At 40.8% G+C, this 13834-nt stretch overlaps 1 protein-coding gene across 7 annotated transcripts in view; it reads left to right on the forward strand.

The window, feature by feature from the left end:
* The window catches only part of adgrb1a (adhesion G protein-coupled receptor B1a), a 160863-nt gene that overhangs the window by 126233 nt on the left and 20796 nt on the right, over window positions 1–13834 (forward strand). For all 7 annotated transcript variants that reach the window (XM_056380686.1, XM_056380682.1, XM_056380680.1 and 4 more), the window contains 6 exons: window positions 6378–6481; window positions 9033–9135; window positions 9236–9386; window positions 9473–9542; window positions 9805–9871; window positions 13051–13136. In XM_056380686.1, the coding sequence (XP_056236661.1) occupies window positions 6378–6481; window positions 9033–9135; window positions 9236–9386; window positions 9473–9542; window positions 9805–9871; window positions 13051–13136 (581 nt within the window). The remainder of the gene's footprint in view (window positions 1–6377; window positions 6482–9032; window positions 9136–9235; window positions 9387–9472; window positions 9543–9804; window positions 9872–13050; window positions 13137–13834) is intronic.

Consider the following 13834-nt stretch of genomic DNA (forward strand, 5'->3'; position numbering starts at 1 on the left):
GTTACAGTACATCCTCTGAAGGAGGAACAGCAAAGACAGTTGTAGCATTAAAATAGAGAATGTAAGTGAACAACAGCTGCTAGCAAAGACAACAAGGTCTGTAACACTGCAACTCATTATCATGTTGTATTCACCACTGGTAGTCCAGGCTGATGAGAGCCAATCAGGAGAGACTGTGGGTGTGATGTCATCGTTTTCAAAGGTCTCTGTTTCTGCCCATCCAGTCAACAGCACAACCCCAGAGTTTTCACACTAAAACAGGTCCATCAGCGTTTCTGAAAGTCTCAGTGGTAGAGGCTTGAAACCTGAAGCTGGAGCTGGCAGCCAGTTAGCTTAGCTTAGCACAAAGACTGGAACAAAGTGAAACTACTAGCCTGTCGCTAAAGAAAATCACCTCTACAGATCACTAATTAGCATGTTATATATCTCCTTTGTTTAATCTGCACTTAGTGTCAGGAGTGTCATCTGTGCTACAGCATGTAACTCCCCCAAACACTACTAATGACAGACACAAAATAATAACAAGGTGACAATCAAGTGTTGTGTATTTATGACCTGTTTCCAGTCTTTATGCTAAGCTAGGCTAACCATATCCAGATGTAAATTACAGTAGCAGAAAGTGTAACACAGCCTTTAGTTGGAAAAGTTCACTCTGAACACCTCAGCTTCAGTTGTTAGCTTGTTGAAATTAAGCGATTTGCAGTTACTTTTATTATCATGCATTTGCTGGTTATTTTCTCAGATGAATTGTTTGGTCTGTGAAAAAAAAGGAGGGAAAATGCTCTTTACAGCCGAGGGTGATGTCTGCTCCCTTTTTTTTTTCTTTTCTAAAACCCAGAAATGTCAATCATTTATCAGTGTAGTTGTTGAATGATTCATCAGTTAATGGACTAATCATTTCTATTATCATTTAACTGACTGATTAAATTTACACCAGGTTCCACTGAGGAGACATACAGTACATGGCTTTTCTCTGATCAGTATGAGGATCAGTAGTTTTATCATCCTCTCTGTATAGTTGATACCAGTGCAGCTTGCAGACATATCTATTGACTGTAAATATTGGCAGCAGCTTGATCTGATAGACTTCTGGAGGAAGTGACATCCCATGCTGCTCCTCAGCGTCTCTACTCGTGTGGAATAATGCAGTCTGGTCACTTTATCTTTGACGGTGCTGCTCTCGTTTTGGACACCGCGTGATACTTCCTGCCGAGCTTTGTCATTGGCTGAGGAAGAAGTAAAAAGTTTGTCTGTCTCAGCAGATGCCTTTCCATCCCACTGCACTCCTAATCTTTTCTCCCCCCTCTTTGCTTTTAGAGAAGGAACTTGCTGCAGTGCAGATTAATCAGAGTGATTTAATTAACTTAGTCCCAGCACACACATCAAACCTGGAGACAAGACAGCTATGAACTTAGCCAATTATCTCTACCGGCGTGGGGGGTGGGGTGAGGGCTCCCTCTTGTCCTGGTCCACCCACCTTCTTTCTGCAAACTTATTTGTGTAAACTGGTCCCTCACCTTGCCACGACACCACACACCTTGCAGCGTAACGGATGAACTGTTAATGGAATAACTTGAGTATCAGTGGCCATGGTTATTTTTCTGGCTTTTGTGATGCAAAGTTGGTCCAATGCTTCAGTCCAGACTAAAGTGTCTCTACAACTATTGGACAGATTGCCTTGAATGTTTGCAACCGTTAATGGTCCCCAGATGACAAATGCAGCCTAGTGATCCCTGACTTCTCCTCTAGCACCACATGAGCTTCACATTTTCATTTTTATTGAAATTTGGGTTGCCGTGGGATTTGGTGCACACACATTCATGGACCCCAGAAGATGAATTGTAATAACTTTGATCTTCAGACTTTTCATATTGTAAGACGGTGAACATGATAAACATTTGACCTGCTTAACATCCACATGTTAGCTCACTGTGAGCATGCTAGCATGCTGACATGAGGCTATTGTCAGTTTTGGAGTTAGATATGTGTCATATTATACAAGTTAGAAATTATTAGAGTGAATATGGAGCTTAAAATGTATTTTTTTTCCAAGTAGATGGACCTCAGGTCCTCATTCACTGTTGCCATGGCAGCTGGAAAGATGGAAGAGAATAACGACTGGAAGAAAGGTTTCGTTGATATGAAGGCATGCTTGGTGCTGTGCTGTTCTGTTGTTTGGAGGAGACGTGAGCAGAAGAAAGTTTTTATGCTGCTTTCACCAGAGCTGAGGACTGTCTCTGTTACTATGTTGTGACTGTGAAGGTGAATTTCAGCAGAAAGTTTTTTATGTATGTTGTTAATATGGTTTATGGTCATATTTGGAGCCATTTGACTTGAGCTGATGTTCGACCTGACACATTAGACATATGTTGTATAATATATTAGCTGGTTTACATGTAATAGCATTTACTACTTAGTTAGTAGTTTCTTTCTCTACCTGATAACATGAATGCTGCACAGGAGGAAACTTCACCTGCTGCAACAGTGTTCTGATTGTGTTCCACTTAGTGACGTTGCAGCATAAGTTGAGACGGTGCAACTGATCAAAGTGTTGGCGCTCAAACTTACTGTCAAACACACGTTCTTCCTGTAGATGTTCATGCAGTTGTGAAATATTCTCTGTTTTCTAAAATTGGCAGCATTGTGACTTGGATCAATAACTATCTGATCAAGGAATAAGTAAGTAAGTAAGTGTGAATCAACTTTAAGTGCATTGTGGTTGATAAAAAAAAAGTATTACATACACCTTTAGAGACCTCTGAGATCTGTGTTTAATAATTAATACATTCACATTTTTCATATTTCCATATTAATGAATTTATATTTTCACACCTGAATATATTTATGCAATACCTTGTTTGGAATCTCTTCTCACACTGTACAAAGCACTTTTGATCTGATTTATGACACAGAATTGACAAGATTTAACACTGCAGCAGAAACCTGCTAGCTAGCGACTATCTTGTCCCACAACAGTCAAATGTAATTTGTGGGTCAAGGAGAACTGGGGGCTCACATTGACACACAGAAGTTCACTGATTGAACCAGTTCTTGTACGTCCAAAGCAAAGTAAGAGGGACAGGAGTGTAGGTAGATGAATTCTAGAGGTGCGCGATTCAGAAAATCTCACGATTCCATTTGATCTCAATTCTTTTCCTCACAAAGCTTTTAAGGTGGAATGTTTTTTTACGTTTTACTCAGTGCAGGATTGACATTTGGAAATCAATTGATACACCTTAAATGTCAATATGATAATTTAAACCATTTCTACATGACATACGCTTTACAGATGATCTAATCTTATAAATAAAGCTGCAGATAACACGGGTTTGATCGAACTGCTTCTTTCCCTCGAGGTTATAAAATCTGAAATGTTTCCAAACGCAGGAGAGGTAATGTGAATGTCAGTCATATGTATGTTCTGACTGTCTCACTGTGTTTGAAAAGACATGAAGACAGTTCTCTATGTGTTTGGGGCCATTGTCCTGCTGTATAGAGATTTTAGACCAATCAATCGCCTCCCTGGTGGTACTGTGTGGTGGTTAAGAATCTAAAAGTGCTGGGGACGTTTGCATGATGTTGTAGGCGCAGTGAAATGTTAACGTATGTGATTGGCCAATCGTTTGCCAGATACAAGCTACATTATCTCAGCCTCTGTGGCAGGAGCCCTGCTGTTCCTGCAGGAGCCTGTAGCTTCTGATGCAGTGCTGCTGTTTGTATCAAAGGGCTCAGAGGTCATGATGTCACATCATCTTCTATTTTATTTTATGTATATTTCTGCAGACTACAGTACTTACTGCCTCTGTGGTTGATCGTGTATCAGATCTGAGGAAGTTTTTAATCTCTTCAGTGAATTTTAGTCAGGATAACGAGCTGGATAAATAAATCATTTTTAATCACTCTGTTTTTAAAGATCAGTGCTGGCAAACGGAAATATAACAAGCAGCACAGACATAAACACACAGCCTTACACAACAGCCATGCTCCCTGCTGCAGCTGCTGATGCCATGATACAGTGTTGCTGTGGCAACCGAGACAATGTCTGCTGTAGCATGGGGATGGTGCTTAAGTGTCAGTTGTCAGGATGAGAAAACAACTTCATCATGTGCATGTTGATTTCAGGAAGTTGACTTGGCACACATCACAAGATGTGTGTGTGTGTGTGTGTATGTGTGTGTGTGTTTCTGTTGATTTGAGGTGTTGTGGGTGATTCATGAATCACCTTGAAGTCACCTTGCTCTGCAACCACAGCCCAAAAAACAACCAGCCTGTCCATGTCGAGTCTCCAGCCATACAGTCCAGATACCTGCATGTACAGTGTGTGTGTGTGTGTGTGTGTGTGTGTGTGTGTGTGTGTGTGTGTGTGTGTGTGTGTGTGTGTGTGTGTGTGTGTGTGTGTGTGTATTCCCCACATAATTTTATCGTTAGTAGAGAATCCTCTGTACTGACGCTCCACCAGTGAAATTCTTTTAGCTGATCTCTGAGTTTGTTAAGGCAGAACTGGCCTTTCCTCTGGTGTGTGTGTGTGTGTGTGTGTGTGTGTGTGTGTGTGTGTGTTCCGTACAGCCAGTCAACTCACTGACCTCAGTCATCTATCTGTGAGTCTCTAGTCAAATCATCAGTCTCTCAAGTTGAATTGGGAAATGTCCGTTGTCTGTCCTGCCTGTGTGAGCACAGAGGGCTGGGCTATAAGGCCTAGAAATATGATCACCTCATCTGTCTGCTTTAAAATATTCTTGTTAACTGTTTATTCACTAGTTTCTATTGGAACAATTTTACATTTGCTAAAAGGGGGAAATCACAACCAAGTTAAATTTGACCCTGAACAAAAACAACAATAAAAAATAGCATCAACAAGAATCTGTGAGGAAGACATTGAACCCAGAGCTGTTTCTTTTTCCTGAGCCACTTCCTCCATCTTCAGTCACTGAACATGTATAAACTCACTTTTACTACATCACACAAGCAGCGTGTGTGACAACTTCCTCTAGCCCAGTGACGCCAAATCTGAGGTCATTCTCATTGCCCCCGCTGGCTTCTCTCTTCTCTGTCTTTTATTGCTTTGTTTTGTTTTAATGTTCGTACAGCAATTTGTAACTCTGTGCTATATAAATAAAGTTATTATTATTATTATTATTATTAGATGAACTTAAAGGAGTATAAGGAGTACACTATGAAATCACTGCTGGGTTTGGTTACAGGTGCAACTGATCAGTGATGCTGGCAGAGAAACACATGCAGTGTCCTGGGATACACTTTTCAAAACATTGTCTGAGCCAGACCCAGTTCATAACAGCATCAATACATGTGTTGATCAATACATGTATTGATGCTGCTATTCACAACATGTAAATTGATCGTTTCATCTACAAATGTAACCTGTAACATTGGGGAATGGATCTTTGTTTGAATCTGTTTGAGAATGGCATTTTAGAGTCATTTACCGATTTTTCTATCTTTATCTTGATATTAGAAATTGATACATAGTCAAATGATGTTTGTTACTCTCTGATGTGATTGGTTGCGGACTTACAGCCGCTTCTATTTAAGATGGTCCAGCACTGAAATGTTGCAAATAAGTCAATTATTGAAAGTTAGACAGTTAGCAGGATGTTGGTGTTTGCTCCCTCACACAATAAATGTGCCGAGTGTTCTTCTTGTCTAAGCTGAGGACGAGGTCAGCCTGCAGTTTCTATTGTAGTGAACGGGAGCTTGACTGCGGGTTACCTGTCAGTTAAGGGTTAAACCTCAGTCGGGTTAGATGTATTCATTTTCAGAGAGGAGGCTTGTGGCTACGTCCTGATGCCTATCTTGTGCTTATGGAGATAAATCTGTGCAGCCAGGAGCAGTTTAGAGAAAATGTTCCACTCCACACTCTAGTTGGTCACGTGACACGCTGATAAAATCTCCCAAAAGCTGTAGAACCCTTCACTTTCCAGGTAAAACCTCCTAAACTACACATTTTCAGCAGATGCAGAGCACAGCACCGACAGATCAAAGTCTTGTGAGTATTTTAAAGCTCGAGTGGAGTCTGCCGGAGCGGTACGCTGTTAAAGTCAAGCAAGTTTGAAGAAAGTTGAGTCTGACTCTCTCTCATAGGATCCCATTCACTTCAAAAATTCATAAAAATATTAATATAAAATCGGCCATTAGAGAGATCACCACTAAAAGTCACAGCAGCTAGAAAATACAAGATGTGATAAAGAGCCAGGATCTCTTTGGTGTGACTGCTGTCAGTAATCACACTATAATAACAGAGCGAAGATAACTGAGCTGAGGTACATTAGTGCTCACAGAGTTGATGGGTCAGTGAATACTGGTGATGTCATCATGTTTGGAGATGTAACCACCGACACTTTCTTCCTCTGTTGTTTCAGAACATGGATAAGACACAGCTCCCTTCGGTGACGCTGATTGTGGGCTGTGGAGTCTCTTCACTGACACTGCTGCTGCTCATCATCATCTACGTGTCTGTCTGGAGGTGAGATAGTACATCTCGCACTGGAAACATTTGCACTGGGGCTGTGTGTGATGAATCAGCATTAACCAAGAGAAAAAGCTTCTGCTACCATGTTCCTGACAAGAAGTTTCAATACAGAACACATGAGCCAGTGTTGAGTAGTTACCACACTTGACTCGTTGTTCACTCGTCAGAAACAGTGAATAATTAGAGGCCGAACGGCAACAGGAAATGTCATGAGGGTTGACCACACCCACCTCAAACTTGGTCAGGAAATGCAAAACACCTTGATGATACTTTATTGTGAAAACTGTGACTTTTCCTGTTTGCCTGTGTTGCCTTTGCTGTTTCTGACCCCTGACTGCCTCACCATGTCATCAGCCTTTGTTTGACTGCGTTTATTAAATCACATTAGCTCTGCCCCACTGTCTGCAATAGGCTCCCTCCCTGTGTTCCAGGTTCCCTGCTCGCACCAGTCGTAACACATCTATGTGCAAAACACGTCAACAATAATATTAAAATCCTGTCATCATCATGCATATTTAAAAAAAATAGATAGTATTGTATAAAGCTACACATGGACTGTCGGCGGCAGATGCTTTAACTCTCTAATGATGAGTCTGAGCACAGACAGGACAGAGAGTGAAAGTCTGCTCACTAATTCATCTGCACTGTTTGTGTTGACAAGACGTCAGCCTGATATCTGCAGACAGCTGTTAGCTGCTGTTACCTAACCGGCAGGGACACACTGAATAAAGCAGAATCCAGACACTGTGCAGTCATCATCCATCCAGATAATATCTCCTCAACAAACACAAACCGTGCTCGGATCAGTTTTTTTTTCAGTCTGTCCCGCTCGTAGATACAATCTCTAGATTCACTACGAGATGGTCGGAGTCAGTTAAACATTATGGAGCTAAACTTAAACAAATGTCCTACTATTCAATAAATGCAAATACAAAACACCATTAGCAGACTTTTCACACAATCTGTAAAAATGCGATGTGGGAGAAGTAAACACTCGCCATCGTGACTGAGTCTGTGGAAGACGAGTGGCTTCATGTTGGTGTTTTGTTGATTTTCCTTTGAGCACTAAATTGACTGGACTTCCTTATTTGAGTTTTGTTATTGGATGCTGGGAAAACCCGTTGAGGAGTTTTTTATGTCACTGGACTGATACGGGGAAAACCCGAGGTGGATTTGGTTGCTAGTCAAACTGAGTTGGAAATTTGGAATGAAGGAGAAAGGAGGGAGAAAGAACTTTGGTTTTCTTTGACTTTATTTTCCCTTTAAACTTTGAAAATCTATTGTGTGTGGTGGAATTCATTAAAATTGAGTATTTTTTCTTTCATTGTTTTTGGATCATTGTGTGTGTTTTGAATTAGAATAACCAGGGTTTAATGGGACTGCATGCATGAAAACCTTTGTAGGGTTTGATCTCTAATTAGACCCTTTAGTCAAAACTGGTCTGAACTGCTACAAACTGCGAAACAAAATGCATCAGTTTGTTCATGGTGTTTTGTATTCACAGTTTGAGAGTTTGTTGCCAACGATCACCTACGATACATTTTAACTTATAATAACCTTTTTGTGACGTTGTAATAACTCGATTTACATGATGAGGAAAGTCGCCAATGCAAAGATCTTCCAAATAAAAATGTATTAATTATTTCCTGGTCCTGTGTGAGCGTCAGTCTAGGAAAGGTAACATCAAGTCCGACCAATTAGACCATAAGTGAAATAAGTCATTTTCTGAGTTGTTTTAATGAGCTGTGGTGTAGCATCATGAACCACTAGATCACCTGGATTTTAGGGAAGTTCATCAGACTTTACAGTGACATTATTAAAAGAATTTCCATGTGCGCTCACTACAGTATTTTTACCACCTAATCCTCCATGTTTAAAATCATTGTGTTTTTGGATCTTGAGTGATTTCTAAGGTCATGTCATATTTAACTGTGAAACACCAGGATTACAAAGTACAGTGTGCTGGTTTAGGTGTACTCTTGGGACAGGACTGTTGTTGGTTACGTTTGCCTTGGTCATCATTCAGTCTCAGGCTCTGGACTTGTCTGGGCTCAGTCTTGGTGTGTTAGTATGTGTGTTAGAGTCTTAAGGTTCATTTGATCTGCTGTGGACAGGGTGTTATATTTTCTTCGATGTGGTTTTAGAAAGCATTGGGTCACTTACCCTGGAAACAGAAATTGGCTAACATGAACACAATGACTGGATGAAGGGAGATATTTAATAATACAGACTATGTCAGTATTCTGTGATATTTCCCGCCAAATTAAATATTTTTCAGTTTCCACAGTCTGCTCTGCTTACTGTACATTATATAGGATAATACGGTATATGGTGATATTTGGGCTGGACTGTATTAAGATACTAAATTGTCTTGTTCGGTCTCATGCCCCAGGTGAATGATGTAAATGACTGAGTCATGTTGAACTGTTAAAGGTTTCCCATCATCACATCACTGACGTGGAGAAAAGCCGAACCCTGAAACCTGATCTTGGCTGCAGGTCTGTTCTGCATTCAGACTTCTTTCATCTCTGTTATTTTCCCGCAGGTACATCCGGTCTGAGCGCTCAGTCATCCTCATTAACTTCTGCCTCTCCATCATCTCCTCCAACGCACTTATCCTCATTGGACAGACACAGACACGGAATAAGGTGAGAGCCAGTCAGAGTCTTGGATGTATGCTCACGGTGATGATGACATTTTCATTAAGAATGTTTTTTTCCCTCTCCTCCTCTCTGTCCGATGTTCCAGGTCTTGTGCACCCTGATCGCGGCGTTCCTCCACTTCTTCTTCCTGTCCTCTTTCTGCTGGGTTCTGACGGAGGCGTGGCAGTCCTACATGGCGGTGACGGGCCGCCTCAGGAATCGCATCATCCGCAAGCGTTTCCTGTGTCTCGGCTGGGGTGGGGCTCCTGTCTGCTGCTCATTATGTCACTCATATGTCTCTCTCATGTCTCCCGTGTTGATGTCCACTGTTATCTTCCTCCAGGTCTCCCTGCACTTGTAGTTGCGATCTCAGTCGGATTCACCAAGGCAAAGGGATACGGAACACCGAGCTAGTAAGCAGGCTTTTCTATAGACTACCTACCACTGTATCCCTCCTCCTCTTAAAGTATTATTGCAGGGGTTTGTGTGGGTTTATGTTTGCAGCGTTTTTAACCTCTCTTTATCTTTTACCTTCCGTTCATGTCGTGCATACGTTCCTCTACCTTTCACCTCATTCTATCCCTCCTCTCTACAACTCTCCATCTTCCTCCCCCCCGTCTCCGCCTCTTTTTCTAATCATCTCTCTTTCTCTATTTTCCTGCTCCTCTCTCGTAGCTGCTGGCTGTCTCTGGAAGGAGGTCTTCTTTATGCATTTGTTGGACCTGCTGCAGCTGTTGTCTTGGTATTTCCTTTTTCATCTTTAGTCTGTTTTTCATGTTTTGCTTTTACACCTCTACATTAAATGAAATTCCACTAAATAGCAACAGTTTTCATACACAACACACATGTAGTCTGTGCAGGGCTTTATAATATTAATAATGTTAACAACCTTAGTAATAATGTTGGTTAAATGCAATGGATAAGAAAAACTAGATTAAAAAAAAACTAAAAACAAGATTAAAGAGATCTCAGTATTAAAAACATAAACAATAAGACCATCACAAAGTCAACAGCCCTGTGGTTGTGATGGAAACCCTGCGCGCTGGATAAACAGATGTCAGACGTGTTAAGACGAAGTATTTATCATTGATCAATGCACAGAGGAGACAGGGAACGGACGACGGGTTAACTTGTATAACACTGTCCCCTGGAGAGGGCGTAGACAGACCCACCAGGTGTAACATGGCTCAAGCACACCTGTTACCAATTATATTCCCAAATAAGTCTATTCCACATCTCACGTACTTGTATCGGATACTTAAACCCAAACCTGATCTAAAGTCTGACCTGTCCGTATCTGTCCCTGGGACTCTAAGGCGCCTCTTGCTCACCTTGGTTCCAGCTGTAGTTGTTGGTGATGTTGGAGCAGGTGCACACGCACAAGGCTGGAGAGAAACGATGGCCAGTGGTGTCAGCTCTCTGACCCTGTGTGTCCAAGCTAACTGAGTAAAAGAACACGGACTAGCTGAAAACCAGTAAACTTAAAGGAGGAAATTCATCATTTTCCCTGTTTACTTTATCTTCTCTGCTTCTTCCTTTCCTCACCTCCTCCTTTCCTTGTTTACTGCCTCCTTTCCTTCCCTGGCTCCTCCTGTAGCTTATTTACATCCTCTTTTTCTTCCCTGCCGCCTTCTTTCCTCATTTGCTTATTCTGTTGCTTCCCCCAGTTATCTCTTTTCCTTTCCTAATTCTGCCTTTCTTTCTTGTCCTTATTTACCTCCTTCCTTTACCTTCTCTTTTGCACCCCCACTTTGTTTTCTTCTCTTGCTTTCTTCCTTTTCCTTATTTACCTCCTGTTTCTCCTCCCTATCCCCACCTTCTCTGTCTTACTTCCTCCTTTGCTTTCTGTCATAATCCTTTTCTTATTTACCTTTGCTTCTCCTTCCCTACACATTCTTTTCTTGCCTTCTTAACCAGCCTCCTCCTTCGGTCATTATTATTATTATTATTATTATTGTTATTATTATTATTACTAAGCTTTCTGCGTGTCAGGTTGTGGTAGTTTCTGCTCAGGTAAAACAGCAGCAAACTGAGTTTAACTTTAGCTCTGTGTTAAGTGGTAAAAACAGTATAGATTAATATTTATTTTACAATGTCACATTACAGGTAGGATTTTATTGTGGAAATAATCAATAACTTGAGCACTATGTATTTTGTATTTACAAAATGTCTTTGAATAATGTAGCTTCCATTTGGCAGGCCCATGTTTGTTAAAATCATATATAGGGACACCTATAACATAAAGTCCAAATTAGCATTAATGAAGCAATAATAAAGGTAACATAGTATAAGGTGCTTTGGAAAGTGATATTGTATCAATATAGAACACATTGAACTCAGCAGTTATAGTCATATATTAAGTTATATGAATGCAACTGTTTTCCTCATTTCCCAACCATGAGATCAATTTATATACAGTTATATGCAAAACCATGTTTTAATTCACAAACTCACACAATGGAGCTATTTTTAAGTTTTGCTAATGCTACACAGCTAACGTTAGCACTAGCAGCTGTTTACCTACCAGTCTAGAAGAAACGTGAATTCAGCATCAAACTTCATTCTTTTACTCACCGACTGTCTCTAGAGGTGGAAACAAACACCAATGTTAACTCTTGTCACTATCATGTCTTTTCTTCTACTGAGGTTAGCATGCTAACCAGCTAGCAAGCTAAAAGGCTGCATGCTGCAGTATCATGCCTGGGCATAAAGAGTGTTACAATGAAGAGCTGAATTCAATCACTCTGAATGTGTATGTACCACAAGGCATCTAGTCTTCTGGAAACTCAAGAAGAAGAAGAAGAAGCTAGCAATTTAACTAGCTAGATCACCTTGTGACTTTCTGATACTAAGTGACTGTAGTGCTGCTCAGAGGACGTATTATTACATCTTGTATTATAAACGCAGCAATGGCTGAAGCTCTCAGCATGTCTGTAAGTAAACAGCTGTTAATGCTAACGTTAGCTTTTTAGCATTAGCAAACCTTACAAATAACTCCTTCAACTACTCACTTAGCATGGTACTCAAACTTTTGCACATGGCACAATTCGGCTACTGTTTAATTTTTCTTTTGTATTTTTTATGTTCTTAAACTGAAATGAAGCAGAGCAGCAACATGTGAAGCTGAGTTTTGAATTTGTATTTATGTCTTTTCAGTTCAAAAATCAACAGATTATGTAATTTGGCCAAACCTTTGCTTACAACTGTATAATCATTAGCTCAGCTCCCCTCATGTTCAACCTACATCTGAGGTAAATCACAGGCAGGAGCGCTGGCAGAACTCGTTCTGCACCGACACTGTGTCCTTGTTTCACAAATCAAATCCATTAGCTACGGTTTCAGTGATTCACTTCGCGGTTCTTCTTCCCGCCTACAAGTGAACAGCTTGGTTTAGTGTCCTTTCTACACAAGCTGCTTCTCTAATAAAGGGCTACTGCTCCAGTTGGCAGCCACACTGGAGGCCCGTCTCGCTCTGAAGAGCATCAGATCGGCTCGCACAACACGTTTTTATAGACGCTGAACCCTCATAGCGCTAAAATTGTAGGAATTACTACAGTCAAGGATATCCCCCATCCCCCTGCCTTTGATTTCACACAGCTCATATTTTATGTATGATTTCTTTTTTCAGCACACTGTCTATATTGAAAAATTAATTTATATGTTAACAATCCACCCCAACTATTTTGTACTTGTCATGCTTCATCGGGTGCCTGATAGATTTTGTCTCTAATGTTTAAGAGTCTTAGTCTTTACAGTGCACAGCCTACAGTAAGTACAGCTAGCTTGTGTGTGATGACGTGTGTGTGCATGTCTCATCATCATCATCATCCATCATCATCATCAACAGAGTAGTGCTGCATGTGGTGAAGTGATGAACCTGTCTCTGATCTGCTTTAATCCTGTGCCTCTTCTCTTTGGCAGGTTAACATGGTTATTGGGATTCTCGTTTTTAACAAACTGGTGTCCAAAGACGGAATTACTGATATGAAACTAAAGGAGAGGGCGGGGTATGCCTTATACCACACATCCATTTTACACAGTGACCTATAACCAGCCTGATGGCTCAGCTCGGGGGGAGGACAAGCACAGTTATTGGCTCTTTATTTGATATGATCCTAGCCCACCCTTCCAGACTTTGGCAAATTGGCTTAAAATAAACATTTTCGTTTTTAAGAACAGGAGGGTGAGAAGAAGAGAAAAACAGATGAAAGAGAAATGTGACTAATTTAATCAAAAATAAGATAAGACACCTGAAGACTGTGTGTTTTCTCATATAGACAAAAACTATGATCAGTGCTTCTGAATTAGAGATAAATGTGGGGAAGGGTGTCTGGTTATTGGTCCTGCACAGACTGAGCAAGATGATGACTCATCTCATTGCTGTCTTTTTTAAGTTTCAAATGTGTTGCATTTTCCTCCAGCTGCTCTTTGTTTGCAGGTGTTGCTATCGATGTAAAGCTCTGTAGATCCATCCATGTCTTTTTTCTCCTGTTTGGTTGTTTCTTGTAAAGGGAAGCAGGGTAAGACCTCACCAAGAGCTGTTATCTGTTGGTTATAACGTTGTAATTAACAAAGTAGATGCTGAGATTACAGGAAGTTCTGACAGGGCAGAAAGATCTCAGCACTTACTTTGGGAAATACAGTGTCATCATTACCAACAGAACCAGTGACCAGAGCTGTAGAAGTAAAAGCCAGGTTGTAATAA

Source organism: Seriola aureovittata, chromosome 7 (genome assembly GCF_021018895.1).
Source record: "Seriola aureovittata isolate HTS-2021-v1 ecotype China chromosome 7, ASM2101889v1, whole genome shotgun sequence".
Lineage (NCBI taxonomy): Eukaryota > Metazoa > Chordata > Actinopteri > Carangiformes > Carangidae > Seriola > Seriola aureovittata.